Source organism: Equus przewalskii, chromosome 1 (genome assembly GCF_037783145.1).
Source record: "Equus przewalskii isolate Varuska chromosome 1, EquPr2, whole genome shotgun sequence".
NCBI classification, from domain to species: domain Eukaryota; kingdom Metazoa; phylum Chordata; class Mammalia; order Perissodactyla; family Equidae; genus Equus; species Equus przewalskii.
Window position 1 is genome coordinate 51,429,729 of NC_091831.1, and position 20,259 is coordinate 51,449,987.

Here is a 20,259-nt window from a genome sequence, read left to right on the forward strand (position 1 = left end):
CCGGCTGCAGCCCGAGGGACTGGAGATGCACCTCTCCCCTTCTGAGGCAGCAGTGGCAGGCAGACCTGGGTGCTGGGCTCGGATTCCTTCTCCAGGCCTCCTTAGCAATGTGACTGCTGGCAACTCACTTAATCTTTTTTATGCATCAGTCTTCTCCTCTGAAAAATGGGGATAATAATAACTTTCTGTAGAATTGTCTGAAGGAGGAAAAAGAATATGTCCAGTGACTGACACAGAGGAGGGACTCAGTGAGCAATGGTGTTTTTGTCTGCTTAGGGAGTTTCTCTGTGTCCTTCAAAACTCAGCTTGAGCTTTCTCTTCCAGAAGGCTTTCTTGACATTCTTTTGGTAGCAGGGACCTGCTTCCTTTGCCGTGCCTCTTGTCAGGACACTTATTTGTATATCTGTATCCATCTCCACCACCTCTACCAGGCTGTACATCCTTGAGAGGAGGGGCACTGGCTCTTTAATCTTTGTCCTCCTGCCACCTCCTGATCCACAGGAAATGGTGTCTGACCGGTCCATGGATGGATGGCCATGTTGACATCAGATACTATCTTTTTCATGATGCAGAGGGTGCGGTTGTGTGAGCTGTGTGTGGATGAGGGGCAGACGGATGTGAGTCTTTGTCCTGGGATCCAAAGAGGGGAGATAATAAAGAAAAATAACACTCTTGCCTTCACTGAGGCTAAAATTTGCTTCCTAAGGGGTTAAAAGTGGAGAAGTGTGCTGATGAAGGGCGTTTTATACAATGGCAATCTCTTTCTGAGATTGTCTTCCAAATAAGGCAAAACCCAGCTTCACTTCGGGCATTGTTTTGAACATGAGACAGAAAGGAATACTTGAATAGTACAACCTGAAACAAGAGAGATTTTCTTCTCATTAGTTCATAAAGTCACCAAGATTCTCAAGGACACCAGCCCCCTGGAAAGTCTCTGGAAGACTCTCAGACTCTCATGAATCTGGCAGAGCCCCTCTCAGAGGTTTGGGGCCAAGCAGGAGGCAGGTGGGCTGTAATGGGGACAGCATGGTATTTAGTGCCAGGTGACCAGTCCCTGCCATTAGCTGGGTGACCTTGGGCAAGTCATTCATTGAGCTTTCCATGTCCTCTTGGATAAAATGGGGGTATTCGTGATAAACTTCACGGGGGGTTCTGGCAGGATTAAGTGAATCTAAACACACAAAGGGACGTTACAAATTCTGTAGTGTTATACAAATGCGTGATTATACTAAGCGTAATAAACTATTTGTAATTGCACAGTGCTAAGCAGGGTGTGTATGCAGGAAGAGGAGCTGAAGGGAGCTGAGGGGTTGCTGTAATCAACATTTGGGTGAGCAGTCCCCAAAATGTGATCAGAGAAACACTAGCCTGTTGGGTTGAGCCTTGAATGACTGAAAAAAGAATGGGGCGGGGAGTATGAGGAAGGAGGTGAGAGAGGATTTCATGGTAAAACAAATTCAGGAAAAGCAGTGTACTCCCTCCTGTAGTTTAAGATGCCCATTAGCATGTTAAAGGCTCCAAGGAGACTGTCTGGAACTTTGTAAACTCCTGTGTTCATACTCTGGTACCCTTTTCCCACATGTCACTTGGTAATATGCTCCCTTCTCTCCCCAGGAACTAGTGTTCTTTGGAATACTTTGGGAAACAACTTGCAAAGCAGCAACAACGGTGAATATCTATCAAGTGTTTACTATGTCCTACACTGGCCTCAGTACATTTCATGTTTTAACTCATGTATCCTCCCAGGAAGGCACTATTTTTGTGCCCATTTTACAGATTAGGAACCTGAGGCTCTGTGAGCTCATCACTTCCCAGATCACATAGTTAGCAGGTGGCAAATGTCATGCCCTGCTGCGTGTCATTCACACCTGCTACAAACGATTGAACTGTGGGGCTCATGCTTTTCCAAATCTCAAGGCAATTGATCTTTGTGCTCACCATGATACCAGTACTGACGAATAGATAGACTGTGGAGGCCAATATTTTGGAATGTATAATTTTTAAGTGCATAGCCTCCTTTAAAGGGCTTAACTGTGTTACCAAGGGAAATGGGTACTTCCCGTTTTTAGCTTCAGCACCACCTGTGACCTTCTGGTGGGTAGCCCTGACCCCCTTTTTCATTTAATCCTTCTGAATTTATACATCTGACTTCCGAAGCTTTCAGACACTCTGCAGTTGCTTCAGCCTAGTTTTCTGTTTCTTGTTTCCACCCTGCCCCCAAACCTGAATTTCACCATCTGTTTCAGTAGGTACAACGGCCCCTGAGGTACTTATTACAAAGCACTAATCCAGAGACCCAGCTCAGACCTCCTCGTTCAGCATGGCAGGAAGGGGGCCCAGCAATCTTTATTTAAAGAAGCCCCTCAGTGGTTCTGATGTGACTGGTCCACAGAACATGTGTCCTCTCTTGGTTTTCTTTAACCTCTGAGTGTGGGGACATCCTACTGAGTTACCACTTGCCAAATGGGAACCCTGGAGGAGTATCAGTCAAGGTCAAGGCAAAAAAAGATTTCTACTCAGAGGGTTCATCTCAAGAGATGTCAACAAAGGGAAGACTTACAGAGGCGTAGTCAGGGTGAAGAGAACCAAGAAGGGTGGTTGAGGCGCTAGGGTCTAGTTACAGCAGGAAGTAAGGGGGAGGAACTATTGCTAACTGGTGAAAGCTGGAGTCCCAGAGGAACCACAGCGGTGGAGGGGCGAAGCCGTGGCCAGAACTGTGATGCCAAAGCTGAGAGGGAGGCGGGAAGAAATACCCCAGCTTCTCTCTTTCCCACCGTCTGACCTCCTGTTGGTGTCTTCCATGTGCTGAACTAAGAAAAGCCAGAGTGTGAGGGAGCCCAGTGATAGAACCTTCAGGTGTCACGCAGCAGGGGAGAGAGCTTAGGTACTGGATGCGGGGTGGGGTAGGAGTAGGGACACCAAATAGTGAATAACCAGAATACATTAATTTGAAATATTAATTGAAATTGACATTAATTGAAAACCTACCACGTGCTTTACTTGTATCCACAACGTTAGGGATTCAGAGATGCTAGAAACCCAGCTCCTGCCTTTCGAAGAACACACAGTCTAGAAAGGGGAGCCTCACATGAACAGGAAAGTTCAATGAAGTATCACAGAGTAACTGTGTCTCAGGAATTAAGCTGATATCAGTGATCCAGACTAATATTTCTGGAAGCAGTAATCTTCTCCAGAGCAGGGGTCACAGAGACAGAAAGTAAATAGTTCAGACTTACAGGCCATAAGATCTCTGTCACGATGAATACACAACTCTGCAACTGCACAACTCTGCATAGACGAAATGTCAACGATGGGCATGGCCATGCTGCAGTAAAACTTTAAAAACTCGCTTCAGGCTGGATTTGGCCTGTAGTATGCCAACCCTTGCTTAACATAAACCATCTCACGGGATTATCTAAGAGGTGACCAGAACAGGGATCTGTAGCACTGGTAACTCGTGGTCTGAAACCGCAGAATTATAACTGGAATTACTATATTAGTCACCAGCAATTTGTTTATTGTGCCTTTTATGAGAAATGGGAAGTATATTTGGATATTAGAGATTGGGGAAAGGAAGACTTTGCAGTGGAAATGATTTCTAGCAGTTGATGGGTATTATGGGAAATGTGAATAAACCAGATTCTTCCTCCTCCTGTCTTACATCAGCTTACTCACTACTAACACTGCACAAAAGGAAGTAAAACAGAGCATATCCGTATCACCAGCTTTCAGTGATGTTCTTTCACGGTGCACTGTGAGAGCACATAGAAGGTGCCAGAGTTTTTATATGATTACATCGCCGTGAGACTGAATAGGGGTTTCAGTTTCCAGTAGGTTTTATAAGTATCTCTTTCCTTCAGATGTTAAACTAATTTTCGAATTGCATACACTAGAGAAAAGAAGAAAGATAAAAAAGTACCTGCTCTGAACGACTGATGTTCTCCTGGCATTGTGACAGAAAACAGAGCTGACGGTTTGTGGAAATGGCACCAGGTGAACCTGTAGCTAGTTATAGCAGGAGAATAGTTACAACCCCGAGGAGAGGGCTCTTACCAGGTTTTATAGTTGAAGCTTTTTTTTTTTTGAATTGATCTTTATCATTCGCCAGAAACTGAAGGTGGCAAGCAAGGCTCTCTACTGAAATAACGACACAGGGTAGCCTGCTGCCTGCTGGCCTTTGTTGGGGTTTTATCAGAAGGATGAAATAACAGCCGCAGTAGTGGCTTTTCCCCATTTCGTTCTCTTCTCCCAGTTGTGTTTCTGAACCTCTTCTCGTAAGGTTGTAGGGTCCTGGAGTCCAGAATGAAAGGCACCATGGGGACTGTGCCAGGAGCCCAGACCAGCCCTGCTCCTCCCCGCTGCCTCTTCAGGCCCAGGTTGTCTAACACAATGGCCTTCACATTTCTTTCCAGTGGACTCTCTAAAGCTATGCCGTCCAATAGGTTGGCCACCAGCCACATGTGGCTATTAAGCCCTTGAAATGTGGCTTAAGAGATGCTGTAAATGTGAAATACCTAACAGATTTCAAAAACTTAATATGAAAATAATAACATAAAATATCTCTCCAATAATTCTTTATATTGCTTATGTGTTGAAATAATATTTTGGGTATGTTGGGTTCTAACCCAATCAATAAAATAGATTTTAAAAAAAAGTGCACTAGAGAAACTCTTGTAACATTAAATAAGACAAAATCCTTTTGCTATATATACATGTATCAAATCATGATGTTACACACTTTAAACTAATACAATGTTCTATGTCAATTATATCGCAATAAAACTGGGGGGAGAAAAACAAAATTTTCATTGAATTATTGCTTCTAATAAGAAAAAATAAGAGCTAAAAAAATTGATTATTAAAATTAATTTCACCTGTTTTCCTTTTACTTTTTTAATGTTAATTACATATTTGGCTCATATTATGTTTCTATTGGACGGTACTGCTCTAAAAGGTTTTTGAAGCACTGTATATATTCCTTTGCCCAGTTTTAAGTGGATATCTAAATATTTTTATCATAAGTTTGAATGAGTTTTTAATAGGAGGTCGAAAATGTTAAACATGATATAGAATGAAATAAGATGATGATTGACTATCATTAAACTAAACATTATATATAATTTGATAAAATCTTAATTTTTAAAATCTGTGCTTATTAAAGCATAGTAGTTCTGAAATAAGTCATGTGAAGTTTTTAGCCTTAGGTTTTATCCAATTTACTTAAAAAAATCTGGTAGCCTTGCAGAGCATTCTAGCTGTATTTAAAGCATCGTTAACCTTTATTGCTCTGGCTTTTCTGAATTCAGAGCATCCTAACACAGGCCAAAGTACTCCATTTCTACTGCCAAGCTTCTCCTTTAACAGAAATTGGTGGAAGAAGGGAAAAATCAATGCCTGAGGTGTAAGATGCCTTGATGTATCAATAAAGGAGGCTTCTCTGAAGCCAGTATTTTGATTTGTCTCTTTAGTAGTCATAATAAAGCTAAGGATGAGAGATGGGCAAAGAAGGAGGTTGGCTGTGCTGAATGCAGGCTCGTTCTCAGGCAGATGAATTGAGGAGGGAGTAATACAGATGTTGAGGATCTGTCTCCTTCCTACGCAGGGTCCCCTAGGAAAGTCTTCCTGGACTCTCTGGGTAAGGGTTCACCAGTCTGAAGACCACTGAGTTAAGATGAGCCACTGATAGAAGAGAGAGGCCTCTGTCCTCCTTTCCTTGTTAAGCCACTCCAGAAGCCCTATGATAATAAAGAAACAACGCTGCCTATACAACTCTCGTCACCTTAGGATGTGAGCTCCAGAGGTCAGTGCACTTGTCTGGAGATGGCTCGGCACTTTGAGGTGGTCCACAAAGTCCTCCAGTGGTGCGATTATTCCCCCCTCAAAAAAATGAAATGACTGCCTAGACTCATGACCCTTCGTCTAAAAAGGCCTGGCAGCCTATGACCACAGTGCTGTTTGATGGATAACTTCCTCCAGATTCCTTCAGCCTTTTAGGAAGAGCTGTTGGTCCAGAGCCTAGGGTGAACTAATGATATGACTGCTCTTACTCTTTGACAGAAGGTCCAGTTATTTATTGCAATGCTGTCTATGGGCAATTACATTTGTCACTGCTCCTTCAAAGGTCTAGGAGGGATAACGAGAAATCAGGACGCAGATTCTCTGCCCTCCAGGAGTTTATATTTTAGCTGCTAGTTGGAGAGGCTCCTCCTTTCCTCCCAAGAAACAGATAAGAGTGCATCCACATAGAAAATATAACCCTTGCCAAGTAATAGCTCCCTCTTTTAATTGTGCAAAATATACGTAACATAGCATTCACCATTGTAACCATTTTTAAGTGTACGATTCAGTGGCATTAAGTACCTTCACAATGTTGTGTAAACATCACCATTATCTGTTTCTAGAACTTTTTCATCATCTCAAACAGAAACTCTGTACCTGTTAAGCAATAACTCCCCACTCCCTGCCCCCATCCCCAGCCCCTGGCAATCTCTATTCTATTCTCTATAAGAATTTGCCTATTCTAGATACCTTATATAAATAGAATCATACAATATTTGTCCTGTTGTGTCTGGCGTATTTCACTTAGCATAATCTTCTCAAGGTTCATCCATGTTGTAGCGTGTATCAGAGCTTCATTTCTTTTTATGGCTGAATATTATTCCATTGTATGCATGTACCACATTTTGTTTATCTGCTCATCTATTGATGGACACTTGGTTTGTTTCCACTTTTTTGACTCTTGTGAATAATGCTACTATTGGCACTGATGTACAAGTATCTGTTTGAGTTCTTATTTTCAATTCTTTGGGGTATACACCTAGGAGTAAAATTACTGGGTCCTGTGGTAATTCTATATGTAATGTTTTTCTTTTTTTTTTTTTGCTTTTTCTCCCCAAACCCCCTCAGTACACAGCTGTATATTCTAGTTGTGAGTCCTTCTATTTGTGGCATGTGGGATGCCACCTCAACATGGCCTGGTGAGCCATGCCATGTCCGTGCCCAGGATTTGAACCTGCAAAACCCTGGGCCACTAAACCAGAGCATGCCAACTTAACCATTTAGACACGGGGCCGGCCCCTATATGTAACTTTTTAAGGCACTTCAGACTGTTTGCCACTGCGGCCACACCATTTTACATCCTCACCAGTAGTGCACGAGGGTTCCAATTTCCCCACATCCTTACCAACACTTGGGACTTTTTGTTTTTATTTATTTTTTAAATAATAGCCATCCTAGTGAGTGTGAAGTAGTATCTCATTGTGCTTTTGATTTGCATTTCCCTAGTGACTAATAATATTGAGCAATTCTTCATGTGCCATTTGTATAACTTCTTTGGAGAAATATCTATTCAAGTCCTTTGCCCATTTGTAAGTTGGATTGTTTGTCTTTTTGTTGTTGTAGGAGCTCTTTATATATTCTGGATATTAATCCTTTATCAGATATATGATTTGCAAATTTCTCCCACTCTCTGGGCTGTCTTTTTACTTTCTTGAAGTGCCCTTTGGTGCACAAAATTTTCAAGTTTTGATGAAGTCCAGTTTACCTATTTTTATTTGTTCTTGTTGCCTGTGCTTTTGGTGTCATGCTTAAGAAACCATTGTGAATCCAAGGTCATGAAGATTTTTCCCTATGTTTTGTAGTTTTAGCTCTTAAATTCTAGTCTTTGATCCATTTTGAGTTAATTTTTGTATGTGGTGTGAGGTAAGAGTCCAGCTGCATTATTTATTTATGGATATCTAGTTTTCCCCTCACCATTTGTTGAAAAGACTGTCCTTTCCCCATTGAATGGTCTTGGCACCTTTGTCAATAATCAATTGTCCGTATATTTGAAAGTTTATTTCTGGACTGTCTGTTCTATTCGATCACACTTGATCCTTATGCCAGCACCACAGTTTTGATTACTGTAGCTTTTGTACTGAATTTTGAAATAGGGAAGTGTGAGTCCTCCAACTTTGTTTTTTACAAGATTTTTTTGACTATCTAAGATCCCTTGAAATTCCACATAAATTTTCCAGATGTTTACATCTTCTAAAAAATTGCACAGTTAAGAGGCAGCCCTGATGGCCTAGTGGTTAAAGTTCAGTGCTCTCACCACTTCAGCAGCCTGGGTTCATTTCCTTGTCGCAAAACCACACCACCCCTCTGTCAGTTGCCGTGTTTTGGTGGTGGCTCACACAGAAGAACTAGAAGGACTTAGAACTAGGATATACAACTACGTACTGGTGTTTTAGGGAGGAAAAAACAAACGAGGAAGATTGGGAATAGATGTTGGCTTGGGGAATCTTCCTCAGCAAAAAAGAAAAAAACGAACAGTTAAAATACAGGCAAACAAAGGAGAAAATAAGAATTGCAGATAATCTCGCAACCTAGGGGCACTGACTGTTAATGATTTTTTTTAAGTTTATTTATTTTTTTGAAGAAGATGATTAGCCCTGAGCTAACATCTGCCGCCCATCCTCCTCTTTTTACTGAAGAAGATTGGCCCTGAGCTAACCTCCGTACCCATCTTCTGCTACTTTATCTGTGGGATGCATGGCTTGGCAAGCAGTGTGTAGGTCCACACCCAAGATCCACACCAGCAAACCTCAGGCCACCAAAGCAGAACATGCGAACTTAACCACTGCACCACCAGGCTGGCCCCTGTTAATGATTTTTAAGCACTAACCAAGACAACATAGGATACCATGTCATACCCTCTAAGATGGCTATCAAAAAGACAAATAATAACAAGTGTTGGCAAGGACATGGTGATATCAGAACCATCATACATTGGTGGAGAGAATGTAAAATGGCAGAGCCTCTTTGGAAAGTAGTCTGGCGGTTCCTCAAAAGGGTAAACATAGAATTACCATATGACCAGGAGTTGCATTCCTAGGAATATACACGAGAAATGAAAACATATGTCCACACAAAAGGGTTTACACAAATGTTGATAGCAGCATTATTCATAGTAGCCAAAAAGTGGAAACAACCCAGATGTCTTATCACCTGATAGATAGATAAATGAAATGTGGGATATCCATACAATGGAATATTATTCAGCCATAAATGAAATGAAATTTTGATACACTCTACTCTATGTATGAACCTTGAAAACACTATACTGAGTGAAAGAACCCAATCACAAAGAACCACACATTGTAGGATTCCATTTATATTAAATGTGTAGCATAGGCAAATCTATAGAGACCAAAAGTAGATAAGTGGTTGCCTTAAACTGGTGAGGGGCGGGGACATGTGTGAGCAGGAGGGTTCAGGGTTTCTTTTTGGGATAATGAAAATGTCCTAAATTTGATTGTGGTGATGGATGCACAATTCTGTGAATATACTAAAAGCTTGTACTCTTTGAATGGGTGAATTGTCTGATAGGTGAATTGTAGCTCAGTAATGCTATTAAATAAAAAACATGGGGCTGAATACATTATTTCATACCTTCCTTATTTTCACTGAATATAATAGAAGCATCTTTGCATGACCTGAAATGTTATTTACTTTTATTATTTTTAATGGCAACCCAGTTTTAATGAAAGTAGCCATACCACTCATTATATATATATGTGCATTATATATATATCTGTATATACACAAACACACACATACACTTGTATGTATATGTGTGTGTGTATGTAGATATGTATAGAATGCCTTCAAAATGCTAGGCATTAGGTAATCAATATTAGTCCTACACTGTTTGGTATTTGGTTCTCCACACACACATTTTTTTCCCCTGATATAAATCATGTTAGAAACTATGAGATTTAGTCTCGTCTGTGTTAACTACTTGTGAAATAATCATGTCCGTGAAAGTCATGGCAAATAGTGATTAGTCATTTTGTTAAGGCACAACTGTGGATCTTGGATGCTGAGAGAGTAATGTGTGGAAGTTAATCATTTAGCTATTGATCTGTCCAGGATCACACCTTAATTAGCTTTCTTCGTCAGTTTGGGGGTTCAGGAAAGTCGCTCAAGTGTCAAAGGTTTCTACAGCTGCTACAGTAATGGAATTGTGATTCTTGCAATGACGGCAGGTGTACAACGCAACTTGAAAAATAAAAAGCCATGTAGGTATTCCACGAGGAAAGATGGCAGAAGTTATTATGATTTTTAAGGCCAGTTGCGCTAATGATGGTCAAGTTTCCTTTTCTTATAGCAGCTTTGTCCTGGAAACCATAGAGGCTGATCGGATCTTAGTCATAGCTCCTTGTAAACCAACAGAGGGTTGAGTTTAATTAAGTTCAAATCCAATATAATAGCCTTACCTGGGTCACTACGAAATAAATAAATGCATAAATTAATCTCTGAGAAAACATTTGGCATAATTTTAGAGTAGGAGAAATTTTCTCTAAGCCCTGGCTCCCAGGTGTTCTCATGGGTCCTTTATATTTTCTTCTTCAGATACTAAAACTCATTTATACTAACAGTGAACGGTTGACTGTGGCTTAACAGTTAACTCTGTGAAGGGGAAGCAAGTTAAGGTAGGTCGAGCGCCTTAGGATCACACCCCAAACGTAGACACCGCTTTACCTATGCGTCAGTGTGGCCATGTGGTCTCAGCAGTAGATATACTTATTGCATAATCCCTGTCTTGTGTGACATTTAAATTTGGCTGAGATGAGCCATATGGAAATAAGATGCAGAATTCTCAAGATGAAATCTAGTGTAGCTCCTGAATGTGGCTTAGAACTCAGTGAGCATTTGGGAGAACCTTGGAGGTGGAGCTGGCTGGCTTCCCAGTGGGTTCATTTGTTACTGGGAGTGATGGCAGTGTTTGCTGTTAGTTTAGCTTTGTGTTGTTTTCTTTTCTGAGTCATGAAACAACCATAAGGGCAAAGGCTGATATTAACATATTAATCCATATTTTTATATTTGTGTGTGTCCATCCATTTGAAGTGACTTGTGTTTGGAAACAGCTGGCTACAACCCTGGGTTTTGCATTTGAAATATTCTTTGTTCCGTTTGCCACCGTGCACTGATATATTTTCCCACATTTTCTTTTTATAAGTTCTTCAGTGATGTTTTTGTTGCCTATCTTGGGAAGATCTGTCTTTCCATTTATCAAAACAAATGGCAAGCTGGGGACCATTTAAAGTAGTTTTTTAGTTAATAAAGCCAATCTTCTTGTTCTGTTATGTTAAAAGTACATTATCTTTTTATTGCCAGTTCTGTATGGCTAGGTCTGTTTTCTGTCTTAGCAATCTCTGGGCTGCCCCGCTTGCTTACTGTGTAGAGAATTACAAAATCATTAAGGGTGGGGCAGCACCAGCTGACTTACAGTACAAACCATTTCTCAAAATAACCACAACAGTGCAATACTGATGTGTAATTTACGTCACAGTATGTTTTTATGAAATAGTTTGTGGCATTTTCATTTCTATTCCGGATGGAATCTTGTTCTCTTTCCCTTTTAATCAGGCGTTTAATTTATTTTTATTATTAATATTTTCCACTCCTTGTCTTGGCATGCCTCCAATTTAACAGCTTTGATGAGGGAAAAAAAGAACGCAACTGATCTTTCCCCACCCCAGCTCCACGACATCAGTTTAACTGCAAATGTATTTTCCCCTTTGATGTGTGCTCACTTTGGGGACCAAGTTGACTGCCTTAAGAGAGGTTTAAAAATATGGTGGGACACATTACACATTTACACAGCATTGTAATCAGGAATTGATAAAGTTGAGGTACAACTTTGGAATTTTAAACATTTTCAACCAATTCAAGCCATTTAGTCCTATGCACGGCTGCATTTCCCTTTTACAAATGTCTTTCTGTATAATGTCCTGTAATTAGAACAGGAAATCATTGAGTAACTGTAAGATGAATAAGAGCACTTAGACTGAAAGGAAAATTACCTTCCGAGAAATTATATTCTTTTTTTTTTTTTATGCTGCATGTTACAATGTTGGTAATGATAGTAACAGCTGTGGCTACTCTTATCTGTACAATTTTCATGCTTAGGTTTTTCTGGAATAAAAAAATTTCATTTTCAGTAATAATCAAAAATGAATGGACGGAAAATAGGAAATGCCTAATTATGACAAATATTCAGTGTCACAACAGAGCAGCAATTAAATGGAAACTTCAATATAATTGTCAATAGCAGTAAGAATTGGAATACTGCCAGGTATATAAAGTTGATGCTTTGCCGTGGGTTGGTTGCTAGGAGCACAGTGAAAAGTACAAAGCTTTGAGAAAGGAATGTCTAATGTAATAAAGTAACAGAAAGAAGCATAAATCATTGTAAGAGCCTCTCATATTGACATTATTTTACTTAATTGTCTCAAAACTAGACTTCAAGTTTTATAACATGAGCAAATTCATATTTGCTTGGGAAAAAAAAAAGAACACTTTATGTTGTCTTTGAAGGACTAGGGACATTGTGCCTCAAACATAACCTTCATACATATTTGGAATCTTTTAAGTGAAAATCTTTAAATGTTTGTTTCTATTGGCATCCAAATGCATTTGCCCTAATACGATTAAGAGAACTAAAGGGCAAAATACTTGGCAGATTTTTCAGTTGAGGTAATTAGGTACAGGAAGGAACATGCATACTTTTTCCACCAGGCTCTCTAAAATCCCAGGGCGACGGTTTTTTTTTAAGATTTTTTTTTTCAAGCTTACTGATGTTAGAAGTAGATTATAGTGGTTTTCAGTAAGCATAATAGTGTGATGTTTCCGAAACAAGCCTTCCCTCATCCCCCCAGAATGAAAAAGAAAGTTACATTTCTAAATTGTTGTGCAAGGGATGAAAGCAAATTTCTCCTCCAGAATTTATGTTTTCAGCCTTCTGTGCATTTGGCCACCATTATCTATTTAAAAAAATAGCATTATGGATATTTGAAAGTCAATGCTCCATTAATTCATTGTGTTTGCCATTTCATGCATCTCTCTTTGTGCAAAGACAACTTGAGCAACGTGCTATTGAGAATGAATGCCTGCTCTTACCCTCTCCCTCCACCCCCTCCCCACCCCCAGCCCAACTCTGAGGATTAAAGCAATGGTATACAGTTACTGTTTGAAAAGCTTGGGTGGAGTCTCATGTTATAATTACAGTTTCTCTGTGGAATTCTGTTTTGGACTTTGAAAATATATAAATAAGTGAAAAATTGACATTGGGAGAGGTTAACAAAACGTGTAATTATGATATAAGCGCAGGATTAGAGTAATTTTGGTTGAGCATTACAAGCAGTGTACTTTAGGTATTAACTTTTAATAGGCAAAGTTCTTTTCATTGAAGTTGAAATGAGGTTTAGTAATTTGGGGTCTCTTATTCCCTTTGAATATTTCGTTTTAAAATAGGCACGTTCACTTTTTTTTTTTGGTTGAGGGGGAATTGAGGAATGAGATGACATTTTAATAGAATAGCATAATCATGGTTTAAAATTTCAGTCTTTGGTACCAGCAATTTATTGCTGATCATTTTCTGTTGACAGAAATCAAGTAATGTATATATAACCTAACCAACTGCCACTGACCAGAGTGTGTTAGAGGAAGACTCCTTAGGGTAATACTTCGATTTCTTTTCCTATGTGGGTGTGGTTGAAAGAAAATCTCTGTTCTAGGAACACTTTGTTTGTCTTTTCCTAAACAAATGTGCAATTTATCCATTCTTTATTCATTCTTAGATTTGTCTACTAGACCTGTCACGAATTGGAGAGGGAGAAATGTCCCACACAACATTTATTGGCAGCCCTTCTTCATGAGTACCTTTGCCCAGGAGTGTTTGTGTGTATATGAAATGCATAAGGAGCAAAGAAGTAGCTGAGGAATTTAAATAAGAATTCTGGGAAGAGTTGTTTGGCTTTATTTGTTTCTTAGCGTACTTGGGCAAAATAAAACACGACAGCTGTTGAACAATTTAATATTTTTGTAGCTGTATCAGGAGGAAGTTAATGTAAAGGCTTAGAAGGGAGTTATAGGATCATCGAATTTTAGATCTAGAAAGCTCTTCCAAACTCATAATTTTACCCTCTGTTATACATACCTTTCACATTAAGGTGACCACACTTTGTCTTGAGAAAGATAATGTTTTTCCAGTTAAATAAATGTCTGCCGAGACTACAAAGAAGAGACTCAGGCGTCTTCACTCAGTGAAACTTTGACCTGGATGAATTGCTGGTACTTCCAGGTCCCACCTTCACTCTGGATCTTCTCTTGACTCTCACTGGAATGCTTTGTCCACCTTCACAGGAGTCCTGAGGGTCTCATGGGGTTTCTCTGGTTTTTGTAAATATTAAAGGCAACTCCTCTGGGAAGAGGTAATTGTAAGGTTGGAAATTTGCCGCTGTCCAACCAATGCCAAAATTTTGGTCCAAATGGGTGGTTCTGCTCATAAGCAAGAAAGTTATCATCATTTTTGTTTTGGCATCACTAAGCATTGCCACATTAGCCTGGGTTCCAGCTGTGCCTCTAGCCTCTTAGTGTGGAAAGAGGTTAATGAAGGGCTGGGGTTCTGGGCTTGCACCGCCTAGAGTCGGCTTTATTTCCTATCACATGAGTGGGAAGCAGAAAGTTGATATACATGAAAAGTGTGTCAATAATGTTGTTACATAATGGGGAATTGCAGTGTTCCAAAATTATAACAAGCTAACTTAACCAGAATAGAGTAATTCTGGCATACCACTGGCTGAATTCTACAGTTCTCAATGAAACAGAAGTCTCAGATTTCACTTGATCAAAGGCCACCATCCTTATCCCTAATATTGTAAATTAGTTAAATCTCTATTATTATTATTATTGTGATTCGAGACATTTTGTCATAATGAAAAGCTCATCGAGCTTGGAGTTAAAAAATTGGGTTATAGTCTCCTCTTCATCACTTTCTAGTTCTTTGAGATCCCAAACTAGTCACTTGGGTGTCTGAAACTCAGTTTTCCCAACTCTCAATTGGAGGATGTTAAAAAAAAATAGTAATCCTACTACTTGTAGGATTATTGTGAGGAACTAAATAGATACATAGGTTTTATTATTTATTATTTTCATTTTAGTGTTTTATTATTAGTACCATAAAACGCAGTAGTATTTGTTCTGCTTTCTAAACAGGAAAACAGTACCTCAGTCTCTCATATTTTTGGTTAAGAGGGCTTTTTTCATTTGCTGTGTTCAGTGATACCTGCAACAATCCTGGGAGAGTGGCAAGGGGAAGGGTATTTGGTCCTGTATTCTGTTCTAGGTATAATGCGGGTTTGGATACAAGCATATACGTGAAAACTGAATGTATAAATATATTTATATCTGTCTATATATCTATATGTATATATATATAGAGAGAGAGAGGCATCAAAATCCAAACTAAATAAATTACTATAAATCTATGCAAAAAGCTAAAGTCACACTCAGAGGTAGTTTAATGTGCATGAGCTACCTGGGAGCTTGTTAAAAATGTAAATTCCTGGGGCTGGCCCCGTGGCCAAGTGGTTAAGTTCGCGCGCTCCGCTGCAGGCGGCCCAGTGTTTCATTGGTTCGAATCCTGGGCGCGGACATGGCACTGTTCATCAGACCACGCTGAGGCAGCATCCCACATGCCACAACTAGAAGGACCCACAACGAAGAATACACAACTATGTACCGGGGGCCTTTGGGGAGAAAAAGGAAAAAAAAACTTTAAAAAAAAAAATGTAAATTCCTAGTCCCAACTTTAGAGATTCTGAGTCAGTTGTTCCTGATGGACCCCTGGATTCTGCTTTTTTAGAAGCACCCTATGTAATTCTGATGTGGACAGTCCCAGGAGCACTCAGAGAGATTTTCTCCAGAATGAATGGTCATCGTAGGACATGTTTCCATGACTTGAGATCGGGGGAACTTGCTGTTTTTCTTCCAACAGGAAGAGAAGGATTCCTGGCTTGTCTAGTGTTTTGGGAACTGCATGAAAAAAGAAGGATAAGTGTTTCAAGCTAAGATGAGGTAGAGAGAGAGAGAGAAAGAGGTCATTTCTAATCGCCAAGGAGTTGATTCCATCCAGAACAGAGAATGAGGAAGCGGTTAGAGATGGCATCATCATGAAAAATGATCAGAGAAAAACAGAAGGAGAATGAAGGCATAGGAAGGAAGTGAAGTGGTCTCAAGAGTCTAGGTGACACTTTCTGCTGTGAAACTAACTCCAAAGCATCAATTCCTTTGCCCTCATTTAACCTAAAAAGCACAACTTTCTCCATTTCGTTTCAAGAACACTTGGAGAAACTAGTGCAACTTCCCCCTTCACAGAAAGCCAATAGCACAGCCAAGGTAGAATTTTGGAAGCTGTCATAGTATTTGCATAGTATTTCTCATTGACAGGAGTTGGTATTAGGTGCTGGGCATACTGCCGTAAGTCCTGGGGGTTCATGGTTATTCCCCTCTCTCTCATCCTCAACATCTTGGACAAATAGAATAACAAATATTGAATGATAGAATTGCCACACTGGGGGCTCCTTCTTCAACTAGCACTTAGATACTCTGGAGTCCTGATGATGTTTGTGAGTATTTCCACTAAAACTTTTTGTGCTTTAACTCTATAGAAAGCACAGATTTGAACCCAAAGTGTGAACTCGTGTCTTGGTCTGCTGTAAAAATCTCAAATTGGCATGTCTTGGGACATATATCAGCATCTCAAAACCACTTTTTATTTGGGGACTTTCCTTCAATGTAAATATATTTCCTTTTAATTAAGTGTGCCAGCTGACAAAGTGGCTACCCACAAACCAGGCAGGAGTCTAAGAAATGTAAACTGTTAAAAGATGTCATCTTGAAAGCAGCTAAACATCTCCATTCTTGAAGAAGCCTCCAGCCTGAGGAACTAAGTGAACATAATTAGAAATACATCTGGGGATTGGCCTCCTATCTGAAAAGGTCACATGCACACCTTCCACTGGTACTGGTTATGTTCCATCATTATGTTCTGTCCTTACTCATTCGTCTCCCACTGGTTACCAGATGGCCACGATAATGTTGGTATCCTTAACAACTGTCTTGTGCAATTCCCTGCAGCAGGGTAAGAGCTCGAAATATGGAGTGTTTTCCCTTTGGATAAGCAAGTGAGATATCTGGGAATTGCTTACAAACGCCCTGATGGTGTGGTTACACAGAGCAATGTCAAACTGGGTCATGGAGCCTAAATTCAGCTTGACGTTGTGCAGGTGGCAGGCCACCAACGGCGAGTGTTTGCCATTTCTCAAGCTTAAGACGAAGGAAAGATTCATCCATGCAGAATCTGGTTTTTATAAATAAGCATTAATATAGTGAGATGTAAATAAGCGTTAAGATCATTGTTAGAGGGAGCTTCATTAAAGTTGCTGAAATGTCCTCCTGAGTTAAGTTGGTTCTGATGGAGCTCTTTCACAAGCATGCTTGGGAAGTCCTCCCGGTGTGGTTCTCTGAGATGTGCCAAGTTACCAGATGGATTTGAGGAACATTAGAAGATGGGAGGTATGGGTTCGGGGAGGGTGGAGAGGTGGGCATATTAATCAAGTTGAGATAGATCATGCTGCAAAAACAAATAACCCCCAAATCACAGTCTCCTTTAAAACAACAAAGGTTTGTTTTCTGCTTATGCTATATGTCCATTTAGGATCAACCAGGGGCTCTGCTCCATGTTATTCTCCCTCCAAAACCCAGACTGGCAGAGCAGCAACTCCCTGAAATATTACAGATGTCCAGAACAAAGGGAAGGAGAGAGTGTGGTCAGTTACACACTGGCACTTAAAGGAGCCACCCACTTCTGTCGTATTTCATTGGCCAAAACAAGTCACACAGCCACTTGACTCCAGTGGGCTGAGGAGCACGGTCTCTCCACAGGGTCCGTAAAGAGAACAAGAAATATTTGTTGAACAGCACAAAGGACCTCCAAAGCAGATGATGTATTTAGACCCATGGACATCTCTCTGGGGCCAGATGACCTTTCCAGAGCCTTCAAGCACCAAAAGACTATATAATCCAAAATAAAAGTAATAGCTGGCTGTGAAAATAAGTATAAAGAAGCTCAAGAAAATTCTGATTTTTTCCTACGATGATGACTTTAATGCTTAAAATATATATAAAATTCTTTCGAAACAGTGTTTTGGTTCTGCTGCTTGATGGTGACCGAAGCATTACTCTATCTGTCAATAGGGTCATCCCACTCTTTCTTTTCTCCACTTTTTCTTTTCTCTGCGGGTAGCCTGAGTGTTTGCTGTGGAACTGGATTGGTGAGATGGGGCTGGAGGGGATACTGGCATTAGCCAGACTGTGATAAGATGAACTGGTATAAGAGTCTTGTTGAAGACTACATTTTTAGTACAAAACCAGAAGTAATCATTGAACTTGTATCATGGCTGTGACAGTTCTTTGTTGGAGGGAGAAGGGTAATGGAAGTGTTTTCTCGTTTGTCTAGGGGAGGACGAGGAAGAAACGAACGTGATAGTTCTCAGCTACCCTCAGTACTGCCGGTACCGCTCGATGCTGAAACGCATCCAGGATAAGCCGTCTTCCATTCTAACGGACCAGTTTGCATTAGCCCTGGGGGGCATTGCAGTGGTCAGCAAGAACCCTCAGATCCTGTACTGTCGGGACACCTTTGACCACCCAACTCTCATAGAGAATGAGAGTATATGCGATGAGTTTGGTGAGTCTTTTTTTTTTCCTACATGAAGCTTGTGCGTGTGTGTTTAGTTGTTCTCAGTTCTTGTGGAGAGCAGTGATGGAGAACAGGGCTTATTTTCACGAGCCCAATGTGCCACTCCACCCCTCCCATCCCCCAAATTACTGCATTATACAGCATCATTGCCTCCTTGGCAGCCCCTGTTTACCAAGATAAAAGATTGTTATTTCGAATTTGTTGTTCAATATAGAGTCTGAAGTTGCTTGGTCGACCTTGAAATTGGACTTTAGGACAGGAAACCTTCATGTTAGTGCTTTCTTAAAAGGCTTTGGCTATTCAGATACTGATTTTTTTATTTAACTGATCGCTCCCTTTTCAGTGTTATAAGGAACTGAAAAAAATGCACCAATTGTAACCGCTTCAGTATTGTCAGGTGAATAGATAGGCAGACAGATAGACGATAGATACCCATGCCCCTGAATTTTTTCATGTGTATGAATGTATTTGTATACATATATATATTTCCATCTTTGGTGGGCACATGGATCTTTATCTGCATCTCTGCCTAACTGATTGGTCACGTGTCTTTATAGATAGAAGGGAAGGAGGAGAAGATACCACAATATCAGTTTAGGAGACCTTGCATGATTCAGTGAATGACTGGAGGCAAGCCAAGATCGCATCTCTCGAATCTTCACTTTCTCATCTGTTTGTTGAAGAGATTCGACCATATCAGTGGTTCTCAACAGGCTAGGCAGGGATACAGAATACTCCCAGGGTACTTTACCAAACTACACATGTTCCTTGGAAATTCCTATCCTAACAGAGGCATGAACATCCCCCACCCTCACCCCACCCCTTCTCTGGAATCGCTACAGTAGAGTGACCAGTGTGACGACTGAGCCATGCTGAGTCCCTCGTGAGTACCTGGGTGGAGAAGAGGTTGAGACCTCTGGTCTAGAGAGAGTACAGGGTCCCTTTGAGCTGGAAAAGTCCTTGATTCTGTTGGCTAATGTTTTCCTAAAGATCCCTAGTTTGCAGATTATTCAAATTCAGATTATTCTGCTTAACCATTACAGGCCTCGGCATGGTTTTGGGGTCCAGTGTGGCCTTTCCAATGTGATTATTCATGATCCCAGCAGCCCTGTAGCTGCTGTGGGAGGGATATTGTAAGTAGGTGTATGGGCAGAGGAGGGGCAAGGAGGAGAGGCTGGGATCTAATGATTCAAGAAGGCAGGGAAGAAAGAGAGGAAGGGGACGTAAGTTCACTGGACATGACTTTTTTTTATTATGAACCATTTTTTCAGATGCCTTTCACACTCTAGCTTATCAAATCACTGTCAATCTATAAGGGAGTACTAGTGTTTATACCTTATCTTTTCCTTCTTCCCAAAAGAGTTTATTGTCATATTTGTAATATTCAAATAACCATTTTATTCAAGTAGATGAACATATCCAATACATTTTTAAAAGTACTTCCTCTTCAGATCAGCATTTACAAATCTTCCCTTTTCAATACTTCTTTTTGGAGTTCTTCTTCCATATTTCTACTCGCAGACCATCCGTCCTGCCTGCTGCTCAGGAGGTCTCTAAATTCCTGACACAAAAGAAAACTGAAAGAATGCTTTCCCTCATTTAAGAGTATTCAGAATTAGAGTTTCACAATGTAAAATAATGAAAAAATGTTTTAACCTTTGGCTAATTTG

The 20,259-nt window shown here is 40.3% G+C and overlaps 1 protein-coding gene across 4 annotated transcripts in view; it reads left to right on the forward strand.

The window, feature by feature from the left end:
* ARID5B (AT-rich interaction domain 5B) overlaps positions 1-20,259 on the forward strand; it is a 175,651-nt gene that overhangs the window by 67,785 nt on the left and 87,607 nt on the right. For all 4 annotated transcript variants that reach the window (XM_008532588.2, XM_008532580.2, XM_008532595.2 and 1 more), the window contains one exon: positions 18,347-18,577. In XM_008532588.2, coding sequence (XP_008530810.1) covers positions 18,347-18,577 — 231 coding nt within the window. The remainder of the gene's footprint in view (positions 1-18,346; positions 18,578-20,259) is intronic.